The 17,821-nt window shown below is 45.3% G+C and overlaps 2 protein-coding genes across 4 annotated transcripts in view; one reads left to right on the forward strand and one right to left on the reverse strand.

The window, feature by feature from the left end:
- Positions 1-17,821, forward strand: part of LOC137643848 (recQ-mediated genome instability protein 1-like) — a 301,889-nt gene that overhangs the window by 183,992 nt on the left and 100,076 nt on the right. The gene's annotated exons all lie outside the window — the stretch shown is intronic.
- The window catches only part of LOC137643846 (recQ-mediated genome instability protein 1-like), a 72,278-nt gene that overhangs the window by 43,884 nt on the left and 10,573 nt on the right, over positions 1-17,821 (reverse strand). The window contains exons 4-5 of the mRNA XM_068376570.1: positions 2,624-2,749; positions 1,326-1,459 (exon numbers count right to left, since the gene is read on the reverse strand). Coding sequence (XP_068232671.1) covers positions 1,326-1,459; positions 2,624-2,749 — 260 coding nt within the window. The remainder of the gene's footprint in view (positions 1-1,325; positions 1,460-2,623; positions 2,750-17,821) is intronic.

Below are 17,821 nucleotides of genomic sequence, written 5' to 3' on the forward strand. Positions count from 1 at the left end.
CTTTGGCATTTCTACTTCCCCAGATGCAGAAGACTTTTTAGCAGTCTTCTTGATTTAGGGCATACAACATGTGTCACCACTGGGGTCACTGAACACCAGCATGGGGCATGCATCCCCAACCAGACAGGCTACCATGGTAGTAAGGCCAGCAACCAGGTACCCAGCCCCAGGAATTGTAGTGTTATCCCTGGCCCCACCACTGGATTTCGTCCACCGCTCCCATAAGATAGGTGGTGTTGTCAAGAGCCCAATTATTGTACCTAGGACTGGCCATACTGGACTTCTTGAACTTCTTGTAAGAAGGTGCAGAATCAGATAAGAAGAGGAGGAGGAGGAGTAGTGAACTCTCTCCTATTTTTGAGCAACCATCAACGATGTAGCTCTCCCAAGGGGAATGCTACAAGGGTTGCTCTATCAGTAACCACAAAACATGGAACAGCTGTCACAGGGAAAGCGCTGGGCATTCTCATTGGCACCTGTAACAGACACAGGGCTGAGGTCACTAGTAAAAGCTGGGCCTGGTACCATAGAAACAGGGTTAAGGGTGACAGGAACATGACTGACAAGTATAGGGGTGGCAGCCTTTTTGACTTTGAGCACTTCCAGTGGCAACCTCCCTGACACTAAGCTGTGGGCATATACCTAGAAACTGCAGATAACTGTCCACTTGATGAGGAGTGCAAGGTGCTGAAAGTTTCTACAGCATTGTCATAGGCACTGCCGAAAACTACTGTACGCGCATTCCTGCTTTGTTTCTTTACTAAGACAATGCCAATAACAACCATTCAAACTAAAAGGTACAAGAAAAATATCAAATAGCCTAGGATAGGACACATTACTATGACTGTACTCGTTGCGGCCGGAATCAGAAGTGAAGTCTTTGATAAGAGAAAGGGCGAGGCTACTCGGTTGCTCTCATCACCTGTCGTTAACTACCTTGTTAACCATTTAAACAACTGTTCCAACTTTGCTAAAGACATCGCTTATTTTAAAGGATGAAAGGTTTGCGCAACTTGTGGAGAGGATTTTCTCAGCCAAAAATTCAAGCAAAACATGAAGAATGTATTTTGAATATTTGGATATTTCAAATAACTTAAGCCATGTCTTTTCTCTCCTATAAAATATATAGTATATACAAACAAACAGCAAATTTGTTCCTAAGAAACTGGAAAAAAAGTTTATTTCATATTAACTAAAGCATTAGATCCCCAATAATTCAACAAAAGCTAACGACAAAAATATTAATGGCATGCATATCCATATCATATTCCACAAACATAAAAGAATTCTGAAGATTTCTCTTACAGAATAAGCAAGGTACTTACAGTGCACGAGCAAGAACATTTTCTACTGCATTGGTGAGACTCAAGGACTCTGCTGCACCTCCTAAAAGAGTGATGTTGTCCCTAGTTAAGAACAGTAACCCACGCCTGCACTTGACAGCACCAGACACTAGCACCTTAAAAGCACAATATCACCAAATAAGCATAACTATAGTTTGTCTTTTTCTCGAGTCAAGATATAATGATAAAACTCTAAAAACTCAAGATATCAGCATATAAAGTTTATACAGGGTATTAGCAAATGTGTAATCAGTTAAAAGAAAAAACCCTAAAAACTCAAGATATCAGCATATAGAATTTATAATAGAAAATGTGTAATCACTTAAAAGGAAAAAACTAAAAACTCAAGATATCAGCATATAAAATTTATAATAGCAAATGTGAAATCCCATTAAACCATTTATCAGAAAGTTGTACAACATAAACTCAGGTTTTCTAACATCAAATCAGTAATTATAAACCTAAACAATACTGTCCATTATTACTGTATGTAAAATACACAACTGCAGTAATAATAAATTAGACTAAAAATCACTTTATAGAGGGATCAGGCATCAATCATTTCCTTATTTGTTTCAAGCCTGAGCAAAACAATGGTACAGTACAGTGCTCATTAGCTTGATAATTTCCCCGAAATTCTTGATAAAACTTAACTTATAAAACAAAATTATCTATTCTAACACTTCCCAGGAATTCACTATTGTTCCTTAGTTGAAGGAAAACTTTAAACTTCATAGAAAATATACTTTCACTGACAACATGGTAACTACACCATTAAAGGAGAAAGCCGGGGAATAGATCCAGCTGCTTTTTGGTCAGTATCATAATAATGATTCAACAGGACAACTAAGTGGAGAGAAAGGGGGGTATTCCCTGAATTTCGGGTAGGTATTAAAATAACTTCATTTTAAAGATTATGTTTATTCTAATTGAGATCTAAATGGAATTCATTGCTGATTCCAACACTAAAAGTAAGTGTCTCAAGAGAAAAATAGGACAGGGAAGGAATAATTAGTGTTAAAGATCCAACAATCAAGAGAGCAGCATAACAGAAATCAAGCTAAATACATATCTTTTTCAGGGTTAAGCCAGCAATTGCATTTCTAAAGTATGCAAAGAAGATTCCCTCTACTGTGAAACATTCACAGGAAGGAAAGATTAAAACTTTTTGTTCACAAATAGATGAAAAACACTACAGAATACTAATTGGTATAGAATAAGTAGAATAAAATCCTTACATTCTGTATGGTAACAATAGAATACAGGAAAGGGCCACATACCTTGCTGCCTGGTTTGATGTTTACATTAAGATGTGGAATAAAGCTGTACTCCATTCCTTGAATAACAGATGTTCCATCGGTCATCTGCATTAAAAGCATCCGTGATGGTTTAGGCTCCCATAACGGCTGCAAAAATAGAAACATCTTTAAACAAATGTTATGCTTTATGCATATAAATCGTTACCTAAGTAAAATGTTATTTTGATAATAAAATAAATTTTTGAATATACTTACCCGGTGATTATATAAGCTGCAGCTCTGCTGCTCGACAGAAAACTCTACGTAAAAAATCCGCCAGCGATCGCTATGCAGGTAGGGGGTGTACTTCAACAGCGCCATCTGTCGTGCAGGTACTCAGTACGCATTGTAAACAAAGAACTCAATTTTCTCCTCGGTCCACTGCGTCTCTATTGGGGAGGAAGGGAGGGTCCTTTAATATATAATCACCGGGTAAGTATATTCAAAAATTTATTTTATTATCAAAATAACATTTTTCAATATTTAACTTAGCCGGTGATTATATAAGCTGATTCACACCCAGGGGGGTGGGTAGAGACCAGCAATAAATGTTTACATTATTATGAGCTAAGGATTTTTTATTTCATTTTAGAAGTTATCAAAATAACAAAAATAAAATAAATAAGTACCTGGTAAGGAAGTCGACTTGAACAATTACTCTGCCTTTTTAAGTACGTCTTCCTTACGGAGCCTCGCGATCCTCTTAGGATGCTGAGCGACCCCTAGGATCTGAAGTATGAAGGTTTGCAACCCATACCACAGGACCTCATCAAAACCTCTAATCTAGGCGCTTCTCAAGAAAAGAATTTGACCACCCGCCAAATCAACCAGGATGCGAAAGGCTTCTTAGCCTTCCGGACAACCCAAAAACAACAATAAAAACATTTCAAGAGAAAGATTAAAAAGGTTATGGAATTAGGGGATTGTAGTGGTTGAGCCCTCACCCACTACTGCACTCACTGCTACGAATGGTCCCAGGGTGTAGCAGTTCTCGTAAAGAGACTGGACATCTTTAAGATAAAAAGACGCGAACACTGACTTGCTTCTCCAATAGGTTGCGTCCATTATACTTCGCAGAGATCTATTTTGTTTAAAGGCCACTGAAGTTGCGACAGCTCTAACTTCATGTGTCCTTACCTTCAGCAAAGCTTGGTCTTCCTCACTCAGATGGGAATGAGCTTCTCGTATTAACAGTCTGATAAAATAGGATAAAGCATTCTTTGACATAGGCAAAGATGGTTTCTTAACTGAACACCATAAAGCTTCTGACTGTCCTCGTAAAGGTTTAGTTCGTCTTAAATAGAACTTAAGAGCTCTCACAGGGCATAAGACTCTTTCTAGTTCATTTCCAACCATATTCGATAGGCTTGGAATATCGAACGATTTCGGCCAAGGACGAGAGGGTAGCTCGTTTTTGGCTAGAAAACCAAGTTGTAAAGAACATGTAGCCGTTTCAGATGAAAATCCGATGTTCCTGCTGAAGGCGTGAATCTCACTGACTCTTTTAGCTGTGGCTAAGCAAACCAGGAAAAGAGTCTTTAAAGTGTGAGATCTTTAAAGGAGGCTGATTGTAGCGGCTCGAACCTTTCTGACATGAGGAATCTTAGTACCACGTCTAAATTCCAACCAGGTGTAGCCAAACGACGCTCCTTCGTGGTCTCAAAAGACTTAAGGAGGTCCTGTAGATCTTTGTTGTTGGAAAGATCTAAGCCTCTGTGACGGAAGACTGATGCCAACATGCTTCTGTAACCCTTGATAGTGGGAGCTGAAAGAGATCGTTCTTTCCTCAGGTATAAAAGGAAGTCAGCTATTTGAGTTACAGAGGTACTGGTTGAGGATACAGATACTGACTTGCACCAGTTTCGGAAGACTTCCCACTTCGATTGGTAGACTCTAAGGGTGGATGTCCTCCTTGCTCTAGCAATCGCCCTGGCTGCCTCCTTCGAAAAGCCTCTAGCTCTCGAGAGTCTTTCGATAGTCTGAAGGCAGTCAGACGAAGAGCGTGGAGGCCTTGGTGTACCTTCTTTACGTGTGGCTGACGTAGAAGGTCCACCCTTAGAGGAAGAGTTCTGGGAACGTCCACTAGCCATCGAAGTACCTCGGTGAACCATTCTCTCGCGGGCCAGAGGGGAGCAACTAACGTCAACCTTGTCCCTTCGTGAGAGGCGAACTTCTGCAGTACCTTGTTGACAATCTTGAACGGGGGGAATGCATATAGGTCTAGATGTGACCAATCTAGGAGAAAGGCATCTATATGAACTGCTGCTGGGTCCGGGATTGGTGAGCAATATATTGGGAGCCTCTTGGTCATCGAGGTTGCGAAGAGATCTATGGTAGGCTGGCCCCATGTGGCCCAAAGTCTCTTGCACACATCCTTGTGTAGGGTCCATTCTGTTGGAATGATTTGTCCCTTCCGACTGAGGCAATCTGCCATGACATTCAAGTTGCCTTGGATGAACCTCGTTACTAGTGAAATGTTTAGATCTTTTGACCAGGTGAGGAGGTCCCTTGCGATCTCGTACAACGTCATAGAGTGGGTCCCTCTTTGCTTGGAGATGTACGCCAAAGCCGTGGTGTTGTCCGAGTTCACCTCCACCACTTTGCCTTGAAGGAGAGACTTGAAGCTTTTCAAGGCCAGATGAACTGCCAGTAGCTCCTTGCAGTTGATATGCATTGTCCTTTGACTGGAGTTCCAAGTTCCCGAGCATTCCCGACCGTCTAATGTCGCGCCCCAGCCCGTGTCCGATGCGTCCGAGAAGAGAACGTGGTTGGGAGTCTGAACAGCCAGGGGCAGACCCTCTCTGAGGCTGATACTGTCCTTCCACCAAGTCAGGCAAGACTTCATCTTCTCGGAAATGGGGATCGAGACTGCTTCTAGCGTCTTGTCCTTTTTCCAGTAAACAGCTAGGTGATATTGAAGAGGACGGAGGTGTAGTCTTCCTAACGATACGAACTGTTCCAGGGATGATAGTGTCCCTATCAGACTCATCCACTGCCTGACTGAACATCGTTCCTTCTTCAGCATGTTCTGGATGCATAACAGGGCTTGACTTGTTCTGGGGGCCGACGGAAAAGCCCGAAAAGCTAGACTGTGAATCTCCATCCCTAAATACACAATAGTTTGGGATGGGACCACTTGAGACTTTTCCATATTAACCAGGAGACCCAATTCCTTGGTCAGATCTAGAGTCCACTTTAGATCCTTCAGACAGCGACGACTGGAAGAAGCTCTTAGAAGCCAGTCGTCCAAATAGAGGGAGGCTCTGATGTCCGCTAAATGAAGGAATTTGGCTACATTCCTCATCAGCCTCGTAAACACAAGAGGAGCTGTGCTTAGGCCAAAGCACAGGGCTTGAAACTGGTAGACAACCTTTTCGTAAACGAATCTCAGAAAAGGTTGGGAGTCTGGGTGGATGGGGACGTGAAAGTATGCGTCCCTTAGGTCTAAAGAGACCATCCAGTCTTCCCTTCTGACCGCTGCTAGAACGGACTTTGTGGTCTCCATGGCGAACGTCTGCTTTGTGACAAAGACATTCAGCGCACTGACGTCTAGCACCGGCCTCCACCCTCCTGTCTTCTTTGCCACTAAGAAGAGACGGTTGTAGAAGCCCGGGGTTTGATGGTCCAGGACTTTGACTACCGCTCCCTTTTCTAGTAAGAGAGACACCTCCTGTTTCAATGCTCGTCTCTTGTCTTCCTCTCTGTACCTGGGAGAGAGATCGATGGGAGACGTTGCTAGAGGGGGTTTTCGTACAAACGGGATCTTGTACCCCTCCCTGAGCAACTTCACAGATTGTGCATCTGCGCCTCTCTTCTCCCAGGTCTGCCAGAAGTTCTTGAGTCTGGCTCCCACTGCTGTCTGAAGAAGCTGGCAGTCAGACTCTGCCTTTAAAGGACTTGGTTCCTTTCTTCTTCCCACGTCTCCCTTCGGCCCGAGCACCTCCTCTGCTGGAGGCTCTGCCACGAAAGGTAGGCAAAGGGGTGGCTTTGCGGGCAGAGGACGCAACCAGGTCATGGGTGTCCTTCTGTATCAAAGAAGCAGCAATCTCCTTAATCAAGTCCTCTGGAAAAAGGCACTTAGAGAGAGGAGCAAACAGAAGTTCGGATCTTTGACAAGGTGTCACTCCAGCTGACAGGAAAGAGCAAAGGTTCTCACGCTTCTTGAGGACTCCGGATACGAACGAGGCAGCAAGCTCACTAGACCCGTCACGTATGGCCTTGTCCATACAGGACATGATGAGCAAGGAAGATTCCTTCTCAGTCGGGGAGATCTTCCTGCTCAAAGCTCCCAGACACCAGTCTAAAAAGTTGAAGACCTCGAAGGCTCTAAATATCCCTTTCAACAGATGGTCTAGGTCCTAAGGTGACCAGCATATCTTAGAGCGTCTCATGGCTAGCCTGCGGGGAGAGTCTACAAGACTTGAGAAGTCACCCTGGGCAGAGGCAGGAACTCCCAAGCCGAGAACTTCTCCCGTGGCATACCAGACGCTCGATCTGGAAGAGAGTTTAGCAGGGGGAAACGTAAAGGCTGTCTTCCCTAGACTCTTTTTGGACTGCATCCACTCTCCTATAACTCGTAAAGCTCTCTTGGACGAGCGTGTGAGGACGAGTCTAGTAAAGGCAGGCAAGGATGACTGCGTACCTAAAGCAAACTCTGACGGAGGAGAGCGCGGAGCCACAGACACAAACTGGTCCGGAAACATCTCTTTGAACAGAGCAAGAACTTTTCTAAAATCCAAAGAGGGTTGCGTGGACTTGGGCTCGTCAAGGTCCGAATGTGGTTCATCAACGTGTGCCGCATCGTTATCATCAGAGAGTCCATCATCCGAGTATTGAGGAGGAAGCGGCAATGGAGTAGGTATCGGCTGGTTAGCTGAGTCCGGTCGCACGGGTGCACGCGTGACTGAGCCGGACGCAACGTCATGGAACTGTTGCCCAGTCTGTGAGCTGGCAACAACCATAGCAGCGCGGGGACGCACAGCGTCTACTCCAGACTGTCTAGTCTGATGTGGGCGAGCAGAGGCAACCACACTGGGTTGCGGAGGTTGACGCACCGCGTCAAAACAAAACAACTCTGACGGTTGTTGTACCTCGCGAACGTCAACGGAAGGTTCCGTGCGTCGCTGAACGTCAACATGCGGCTGGCAGGGTACACTGGAACGCATGGGTTGCGGGACTCTCTCAGCTGGAGTGCGCAAGAAGGTCGCCTCAGCGTCCACAGGACGCACAACCGTGGTTGGTTGTAGGCAAGAGGTTGGTGCAGCAGCAACCTTCTCCGCACGAAAGTCCTGCATCAGAGACGTTAATTGGTACTGCATGGTCTGCAGCAAAGACCACTTAGGGTCTACAGGAGCAGGTGCGGCGACAGACGGTGTAACAGCCTGAGGCGGTACCGCTTTGCCTCTCTTAGGAGGTGAGCAGTCATCGGAAGACTGCAGCGAGTCCGAACTGACCCAGTGGCTACAACTGGGCCGTTGGACTTGCGCGGAAGGGACCGACTTGCGCTTAAGAGGTCGTGAGACCTTGGTCCATGGTTTCTTACGAGAAACCTCTTCCGCAGACGAGGAATAAATGGGCTCTCTCGTCTTTGTGTGGGTGGGGCGATCTTGGGTAGATACGCCCGAAACCACGGAGGGAACGTCTGTTCGCTGATTAAAGCCTCTCGAACCCATTGGTCGTACGACATTGCTTCTCCCCTGGACTTGGGAGCTTGCAAGAGGTCCCGGACTAGGAGGACGACAGGCACGAACAGACGAACCCTCAAGCGCAACACTATCCACAACACTATCACTCACTTTACCACTTCCCACTGCACTTTTACACTTCAGCTCCTTGACGTCCGCCATGAGCTGGTTACGGTCACTAGCCAGGGACTCAACTCTCTCACCCAGAGCTTGGATGGCACGCATCATGTCAGCCATCGAAGGTTCCTGAGTGCCAGAAGGGGGATCAGGAGCAACCACTACAGGGGAAGGAATAGGTTGTGGGGCATGAGGAGAGGAAAAATCAACAGAACGAGATGAACTTCTCCTGACTCTATCTCTCTCTAGCCTACGTGTATATTTTTGGAATTCGATAAAATCGAATTCCGAAAGCCCAACGCATTCCTCACATCGATCTTCCAATTGACAGGTTTTATCCCGACAATTGGAACAAACGGTGTGAGGATCGATAGGGGCCTTCGGAAGACGCCTTGAACAGTCCCTAGCATTACACTTCCTGAATTTTGGGACTTGAGAAGGGTCAGCCATTTTGAATTGGTCAAAGGGGAATTCAAAAACTATCCAAAGTCATCAACAAATAATCCGATATCAAAAAAAGAATGCAAGGATTTATTGAAGAGAAAGCCTGCACAGCGAAAGCTCAAAACTAGAATAGTGTACTTCACCAAATAGTTGTGAAAACAAATCCAGTTAGCAACAGCGAATTAGTAGGTCTTGCCGGTAGCACGACAGAGAGAAAATTGAGTTCTTTGTTTACAATGAGTACTGAGTACCTGCACGACAGATGGCGCTGTTGAAGTACACCCCCTACCTGCATAGCGATCGCTGGCGGATTTTTTACGTAGAGTTTTCTGTCGAGCAGCAGAGCTGCAGCTTATATAATCACCGGCTAAGTTAAATATTGAAAAACTAACATACAACTTGGAAATATTGATTGCATCTAAGACTAACCAAGAACGAAAACTGAACAGCCTTTAGTGATGAAATCTCTAAAACAGGGAAATCTCTCACCCATCCAAATACACGTACAGTACAGTGATACCTCACAAATTCAACACAATTCATTTCAAAACTGTCTTCAAATGCAGAATAAATTTTCCCCATAAGAATGAATGATCCATGGATTAAATCACCAATGTCATGTTCAGCGGTAAGGTTTCTACCTACACCCCCTCATAACAGAGGTTGATTGTGTGGCCTCCAGCACTGTCCATTTGGAGAAGCATTTAAAATCTAATAAAAGTCTTTTTCAGCAATATATAGATTGACTTCAGGGATGAAGCACTGGTGAAACCAATCCAATGTCAGCAGTTTCGTTATCCATGTCATTTGGTTGTGCATCCAATGTAATGGTAGCAGGGTCTTATTTTTACTTTTGAGGGCCCTTGGCTTTCATCTTAAAGCCTGCAGCACTTCCACACATTATAAGTGTGAAGCAATCTTTGAAGGCCTTGAATCCAGGGGTTCTAGCATGCTTCTTCATAATGAAAGTTCACGATGGCATACGTTTCCAAAGAGCTGTCTCATCATATTGAAAACTTGCTCATGCTAATAACCCCCTTCATTGATGATGGTCTGGAGCATCTCGGTTACGGACTAATCTGCTGCCGGTTTGTCAGCAAAAGCAACTTCTCCAAGCAGACATACTTTCTAGGTTGAGCCTTCTTTAAAATTTATCAAACCAGCCCTTGATGGTATTATCATTATTACTAGCCAAGCTACAACCCTAGTTGGAAAAGCAAGATGCTATAAGCCCAAGGGCTCCATTAGGGAAAAATAGCCCAGTGAGGAAAGGAAATAAGGAAATAAATAAATGATGAGAACAAATTAACAATGAATCAGTCTAAAAACAGTAACAACGTCAAAACAGATATGTCATATATAAGCTATAAAAAGACTTATGTCAGCCTGTTCAACATAAAAACATTTGCTGCAACTTTGAACTTTTGAAGTTCTACTGATTCAACTACACAATTAGGAAGGTCATTCCACAACTTGGTCACAGCTGGAATAAAACTTCTAGAATACTGTGTAGTATTGAGCCTCATAATGGAGAAGGCCTGGCTATTAGAATTAACCGCCTGCCTAGTATTACGAACAGGATGGAATTGTCCAGGAAGATCTGAATGTAAAGGATGGTCAGAGTTATGAAAAATGATATTTTAATTATAAAATAAATTTTTGAATATTTTTACCCGGTGAATATATAATTGCTGCAACTCTGCGGCTCGACAGAAAACAAACTCAAAAAACTCGCGAGCGATCGCTATGAAGGTTACGGGTGTGCCCACCAGCGCCAACTGTCGGCCAGATACCACTCTTGTATGTAAACAAAACCTTCAATTCTTCTTGTCCCGCTGCATCTCTATTGGGGAGGAAGGGAGGGTCATTTAATTTATATATTCACCGGGTAAGTATATTCAAAAATTTATTTTATAATTAAAATATCATTTTTAAATATTTAACTTAGCCGGTGAATATATAATAGCTGATTCACACCCAAGGAGGTGGGTAGAGACCAGAGTTAATTATGTTTACAGCGTATAAGCTAAGAGTTTTTTCATTTTGACAGTTATCAATATAACAAAACCAAAATAAATAGGTACCTGGTAAGGAAGTTGACTTAGACGATTACTCTGCCTTGTAAGTCTGTCTTCCTCACGGAGCCCAGCGATCCTCTTAGGATGCTGACAGACTCCCAGGAGCTGAAGTATCAAGGGCTGCAACCCATACAAAAGGACCTCATCAAACCCCTAATCTGGGCGCTCTCAAGAAATGACTTTGACCACCCGCCAAATCAACCAGGATGCGAAAGGCTTCTTAGCCTTCCGAACAACCCATAAAAACAATATTAAAAACATTTCAAGAGACAGATTAAAAGGATATGGAATTAGGGAAGTGTAGTGGTTGAACCCTCACCCACTACTGCACTCGCTGCTACGAATGGACCCAGTGTGTAGCAGTCCTCGTAAAGAGTCTGGACATCTTTCAAGTAAAATGACGCGAACACTGACTTGCTTCTCCAAAAGGTCGCGTCCATGATACTTTGCAGAGATCTATTTTGCTTGAAGGCCACGGAAGTTGCTATAGCTCTAATCTCGTGCGTCTTTACCTTAAGCAAACATCGGTCTTCCTCACTCAAGTGGGAATGAGCTTCTCGTATTAAAAATCTGATAAAATATGACAAAGCATTCTTTGACATAGGTAAGGATGGTTTCTTAACCGAACACCATAACGCTTCAGATTTACCTCGTAAAGGCTTAGTACGAGCTAAATAGAACTTAAGAGCTCTAACGGGGCATAATACTCTCTCTAGTTCGTTGCCTACGATCTCTGATAAGCTAGGAATATCAAAAGATTTAGGCCAAGGACGAGAAGGCAGTTCATTCTTGGCCAGGAAACCAAGTTGAAGAGAACAAGTGGCTTTTTCTGTAGAAAAACCGATGTTCTTGCTGAAGGCATGAAGCTCACTGACTCTTTTAGCCGAGGCCAAGCACACCAGGAAAAGAGTCTTAAGAGTGAGATCCTTCAGGGAGGCTGAATGTAAAGGCTCAAACCTGTCTGACATGAGGAATTTTAGGACCACGTCTAAGTTCCATCCAGGTGTAGCCAAACGACGTTCCTTAGAGGTCTCAAAAGACTTAAGTAGATCTTGTAGATCTTTATTGTTGGAAAGATCTAAGCCTCTATGCCGGAAGACCGAAGCCAACATGCTCCTGTAGCCCTTGATCGTGGGAGCTGAAAGGGAGCGAACTCTTCTCAGGTATAAGAGAAAATCAGCGATTTGGGCTACAGAGGTACTGGACGAGGATACAGATACTGACTTGCACCAGTCTCGGAAGATTTCCCACTTCGATTGGTAAACTCTAATGGTAGAAGCTCTCCTCGCTCTTGCAATCGCACTGGCTGCCTCCTTCGAAAAGCCTCTAGCTCTAGAGAGTCTTTCGATAGTCTGAAGGCAGTCAGACGAAGAGCGTGGAGGCTTTGGTGTACCTTCTTTACGTGGGGCTGACGTAATAGGTCTACTCTTAGAGGAAGACTTCTTGGAAAGTCTACCAGCCATCGAAGTACCTCGGTGAACCATTCTCTCGCGGGCCAGAGGGGAGCAACTAACGTCAACCTTGTCCCTTCGTGAGAGGCGAATTTCTGCAGTACCTTGTTGACAATCTTGAATGGTGGGAATGCGTATAGGTCTAGGTGAGACCAATCTAGGAGAAAGGCATCTATATGTATTGCTGCTGGGTCTGGGACTGGAGAGCAATAGATTGGAAGCCTTTTGGTCATCGAGGTTGCAAAGAGGTCTATGGTGGGTTGACCCCAAGTCGCCCAAAGCCTCTTGCACACATCCTTGTGGAGGGTCCATTCGGTAGGAATTACCTGACCTCTCCGACTGAGGCAATCTGCTAGAACGTTCAAGTCGCCCTGGATAAACCTCGTTACCAGGGAGATGCCTCGATCTCTTGACCAGATGAGCAGGTCCCTTGCGATCTCGTACAGTGACAGGGAGTGGGTGCCTCCTTGTTTGGAAATGTACGCCAAGGCTGTGGTGTTGTCCGAGTTGATCTCCACCACTTTGTCTCGAAGGAGACTCTCGAAGCTCATCAAGGCCAGGTGAACTGCCAAAAGCTCCTTGCCGTTGATGTGCATGCTCCTCTGACCTGCGGTCCACAGACCTGAGCATTCCCGACCGTCCAGTGTCGCACCCCAACCCAAATCCGATGCGTCTGAGAATAGAACGTGGTTTGGTTTCTGAACTGCTAGGGGAAGACCCTCTCGTAGACTGATATTGTCTTTCCACCAATTCAGGCAAGTCTTTACTGTTTCGGAAATCGGGATCGAGACCGCCTCTAGCGTCTTGTCCTTTTTCCAGTGAAAAGCTAGATGGAATTGTAGAGGTCGGAGGTGTAGCCTTCCTAGCGAGACAAACTGCTCCAGGGATGATAGAGTTCCTACTAGACTCATCCAATTCCTGACTGAGCAACGTTCTCTCTTCAACATCCTTTGGATTACGAGCAGGGCTTGATCTATTCTGGGGGCAGATGGAAAAGCCCGAAAAACTGGACTGCGAATCTCCATCCCTAAATACAGTATAGTTTGGGATGGGATCAGCTGGGACTTTTCCAAGTTGACCAAAAGTCCCAATTCCTTGGTCAGATCCAATGTCCAATTGAGATCCTTCAGACAGCGATGACTGGACGAGGCTCTGAGAAGCCAGTCGTCCAAATAAAGGGAGGCTCGGATACCCGATAAATGGAGGAATTTTGCCACATTCCTCATAAGCCTCGTAAACACGAGAGGAGCAGGACTTAGGCCAAAGCACAGGGCCCGAAACTGGTACACCACATTGTCGAACACAAATCTCAGAAAAGGTTGGGAATCTGAGTGAATGGGGATGTGGAAGTAAGCGTCTCTTAGGTCTAGAGAGACCATCCAGTCTCCCTTTCTGACCGCTGCTAAGACTGACTTCGTGGTCTCCATGGTGAACTTTGTCTTTGTGACAAAGACGTTCAGGGCACTGACGTCTAGCACCGGTCTCCAACCTCCTGTCTTCTTCGGTACTAGGAAGAGACGGTTGTAAAACCCCGGTGATTGAAGGTCCGAGACTTTGACCACCGCTCCCTTCTCTAGCAAAAGAGACACTTCTAGTTTCAGGGCTTGTCTCTTTGCTTCCTCTCGGTACCTGGGAGAGAGATCGATGGGGGAAGTCGCTAAAGGAGGTTTGCGTACAAATGGGATTTTGTACCCCTCCCTGAGCAACCTCACAGACTGTTGATCTGCGCCTCTCTTCTCCCAGGCTCGCCAGAAGTTCTTGAGTCTGGCACCTACTGCTGTCTGAAGCTGCGGGCAGTCAGACTCTGCCTCGCGAGGACTTGGCTCCTTTCCTCTTTCCTCTCTTTCCTTCGGCACTAGTACTTCCCCTGCTGGGGGCTCTGCCACGAAAGGGCGGAATAAACCTGGACGCTGGAGTGTCTATCCTAGGTCTAGCAGAAAAGGCAGACGAAGGGGTCCCTTTGCGAGCCGAGGACGCAACCAAGTCATGGGTGTCCTTCTGAACTAGAGACAACGCTATGTCCTTAACCAAAAGTTCAGGAAACAAGAACTTAGACAAAGGGGCAAAGAGTAGCTCAGATCGTTGACAGGGCGTCACTCCTGCTGACAGAAAAGAGCACAGAGACTCTCGTTTCTTTAGGACTCCTGAAGTAAACGAGGAGGAGAGCTCATTGGATCCATCGCGGATGGCCTTATCCATGCAGGACATAATGAGTAAGGAGACATCTCTATCGGCCGATGAGATTTTCCTACTCAAGGCTCCCAAACACCAGTCAAGGAAGTTGAAAACTTCAAACGCCCTAAAAATGCCTTTAAGTAGATGGTCAAGGTCTGAGGATGACCAACTAATCTTCGAGCGTCTCATGGCTAGGCGGCGGGGAGAGTCTACAAGACTTGAGAAGTCGCCCTGGGCAGAGGCAGGAACTCCCAAGCCGAGAACTTCTCCCGTGGCATACCAGACGCTCGATCTAGACGAGAGTTTAGATGGGGGGAAGGCAAAGGCCGTCTTCCCTAAACTCCTCTTGGTTTCCAACCAATCGCCTAACAGCCGTAAAGCTCTCTTGGATGAGCGAGAGAGAACGAGTTTTGTAAAGGCTGGCATGTCAGCAGGTACGCCTAAAACAAACTCAGACGGCGGCGAACGAGGAGCCACAGAGACAAAGTGTTCAGGAAACAACTCTTTAAAAATGAGCATGACTTTTTTAAAGTCCATAGATGGCGGAACTGCTCTAGGCTCATCAATATCTGAAGGATGATCCTCAGGCTGAGGGTCAGCAACGTCCTCATCCGACAACTGATGAGAAACAAGCAAAGGGGTTGGCAATGCTTGACACGCAGCGTCCGCCCGCACTGGTGCATAAGTGGCGGAGCAGGACGGAGCGTCCTGAAACTGCTTGACAGTCTGGGAACTGTCAACAACAACAGGTGCGTGAGGACGCACAGCGTCCACCCGAGACTGCTTAGACCGCCTAGGTTGTGCAGTCAAAACAACTCTAGGTTGCGGAGGTTGACGCACCGCGTCAAAACAAGTCAACTCTGATGGTTGGCGAACGTCCTGAACGTCACCAGGCGCATCAGCGAGTTGCCTAACGTCCACATGCGGCTGAAAATCCACACGAGACCGCATCGAGTGTGGTACTAACCCAACCGTTTGACGTGAGATGGCTACACCAACGTCAACTGGACGCACAACAGAACGCTTGGGTGGCTGAAGGCCAGGATCTCTATGAGATAAATGGCTAGGCTCAACGGAAACCTTATCTGCATTGTAGTCTTCCATAAGGGACGCAAGCTTAGACTGCATGTCCTGCAGTATAACCCATTTAGGGTCTACGGGAACGGGTGCGGTAACAGACGGGGTTAGCGTCTGAGACGGCACAACTTTGCCTTGCTTAGGCGGCGAGCAGTCATCTGATGACAGCAACGGGTCCGAACTGTCCCAATGACTACATCCAGGACGTTGGACCTGTCCTGAAGGGACCGACTTGCGTTTAAGAGGCCTAGAAACCTTGCTCCATGGTTTCTTGCGTGAAAAGCCTTCGGAAGACGAGGTAAAAATGGGCTCTCTCGTCTTATGGTAGGGGCGATCTTGACGAGATATGCCTGATACCATAGAGGGAACGTCTGTTCGCTGATCAAGGCCTCTCGAACCCATAAGTCGTACGACATTGCTTCTCCCCTGGGCTTGGGAGCTTGCAAGAGGTCCCGGACTAGGTGAACGACAGGCACGAACAGAAGAACCCTCGGTCGCAACACTGTTCACAACACTTTGCGCACTAATCACTTTCCCACTTTCCACCGTGGCACTATGGCCCTTAAGTTCCTTCACGTCAGCCATGAGTTGATTACGGTCACTTGCTAACGCTTCAACTCTCTCCCCCAAGGCATGAATAGCACGTAACATGTCTTGCATAGACGGTTCCTGAGTGCTAGAAGGGGGGTTAGGAACAACCACTACAGGGGAAGGATTAGGTTCAGGGGCATGTGGAGAGGAAAAATCTACGGACCTAGATGAACTTCTCCTTACCCTATCTCTCTCTAGTCTACGTGTATATTTATCGTATTCGAGCCAATCAAATTCCGAAAGGCCCACGCATTCCTCACACCGATCTCCCAATTGACAGGTTTTACCCCGACAATTGGAACAAACAGTATGTGGGTCGAGAGAAGCCTTTGGAAGACGCCTATTACAGTCCCTAGCATTACACTTTCGAAATCTAGGTACTTGAGAAGGGTCAGCCATTTTGAATTAGTCAAAGAAAATTCCAAAAACAATCCAAGTCATCAACAAATAATCCGATTCAATAAAGAGTTCAAGAGTTTATGTTGAGGAAAAACACCTGTACTGCGAAAGCTCAAACCAAAATAAAGTACTTCACCAAATATGATGGGAAAACTCCAGGTTCTACAGCGAGTATGAATACGTCTTGTCGTCAACGTCGACAGAGAAGAATTGAAGGTTTTGTTTACATACAAGAGTGGTATCTGGCCGACAGTTGGCGCTGGTGGGCACACCCGCAACCTTCATAGCGATCGCTCGCGAGTTTTTTGAGTTTGTTTTCTGTCGAGCCGCAGAGTTGCAGCAATTATATATTCACCGGCTAAGTTAAATATTTAAAAATCTTATGCAACATGCATAAAGAACTAATTGTACAACACTACCAAATATTAATATCTAGATCAGGAATAAGAAATTTAATAGAACGTACGTTTCTGTCCAACAAATTAAGATGAGAATCAGCAGCTGAAGACCAGACAGGAGAACAATACTCAAAACAAGGTAGAATGAAAGAATTAAAACACTTCTTCAGAATAGATTGATCACCAAAAATCTTGAAAGATTTGGTTGGTTTAGTGAGATGCCATTGATGGTCCTGGTATTGGGGTGGTCATCACCAACATCTTTATACTTGCTGTAGATTTGCCTGGGCTACTTTAGTAATATGTTATTTTCATTAGTAAAATAAATTTTTGAATATACTTACCCGATAATCATGTAGCTGTCAACTCTGTTGCCGACAGAAATCTACGGTCGGGATACGCCAGCGATCGCTATACAGGTGGGGGTGAACACCACAGCGCCATCTGTGGTCAGGTACTCTAGTACTTCTTGTCAACACCACCTCAATTTTTTCCTCGGTCCACTGGTTCTCTATGGGGAGGAAGGGTGGGTCAATTAAATCATGATTATCGGGTAAGTATATTCAAAAATTTATTTTACTAATGAAAATAACATTTTTCAATATTAATCTTACCCGATAATCATGTAGCTGATTCACACCCAGGGTGGTGGGTGGAGACCAGCATACATGTTAACAAAGAAGCTAAGTATCCCGTATTTTATTTTATTAGTTATTCAAAAATAACATAAAATAAATAAGTACCTGGTAAGGAAGACGACTTGAAC

Source organism: Palaemon carinicauda, chromosome 7 (genome assembly GCF_036898095.1).
Source record: "Palaemon carinicauda isolate YSFRI2023 chromosome 7, ASM3689809v2, whole genome shotgun sequence".
NCBI lineage: Eukaryota > Metazoa > Arthropoda > Malacostraca > Decapoda > Palaemonidae > Palaemon > Palaemon carinicauda.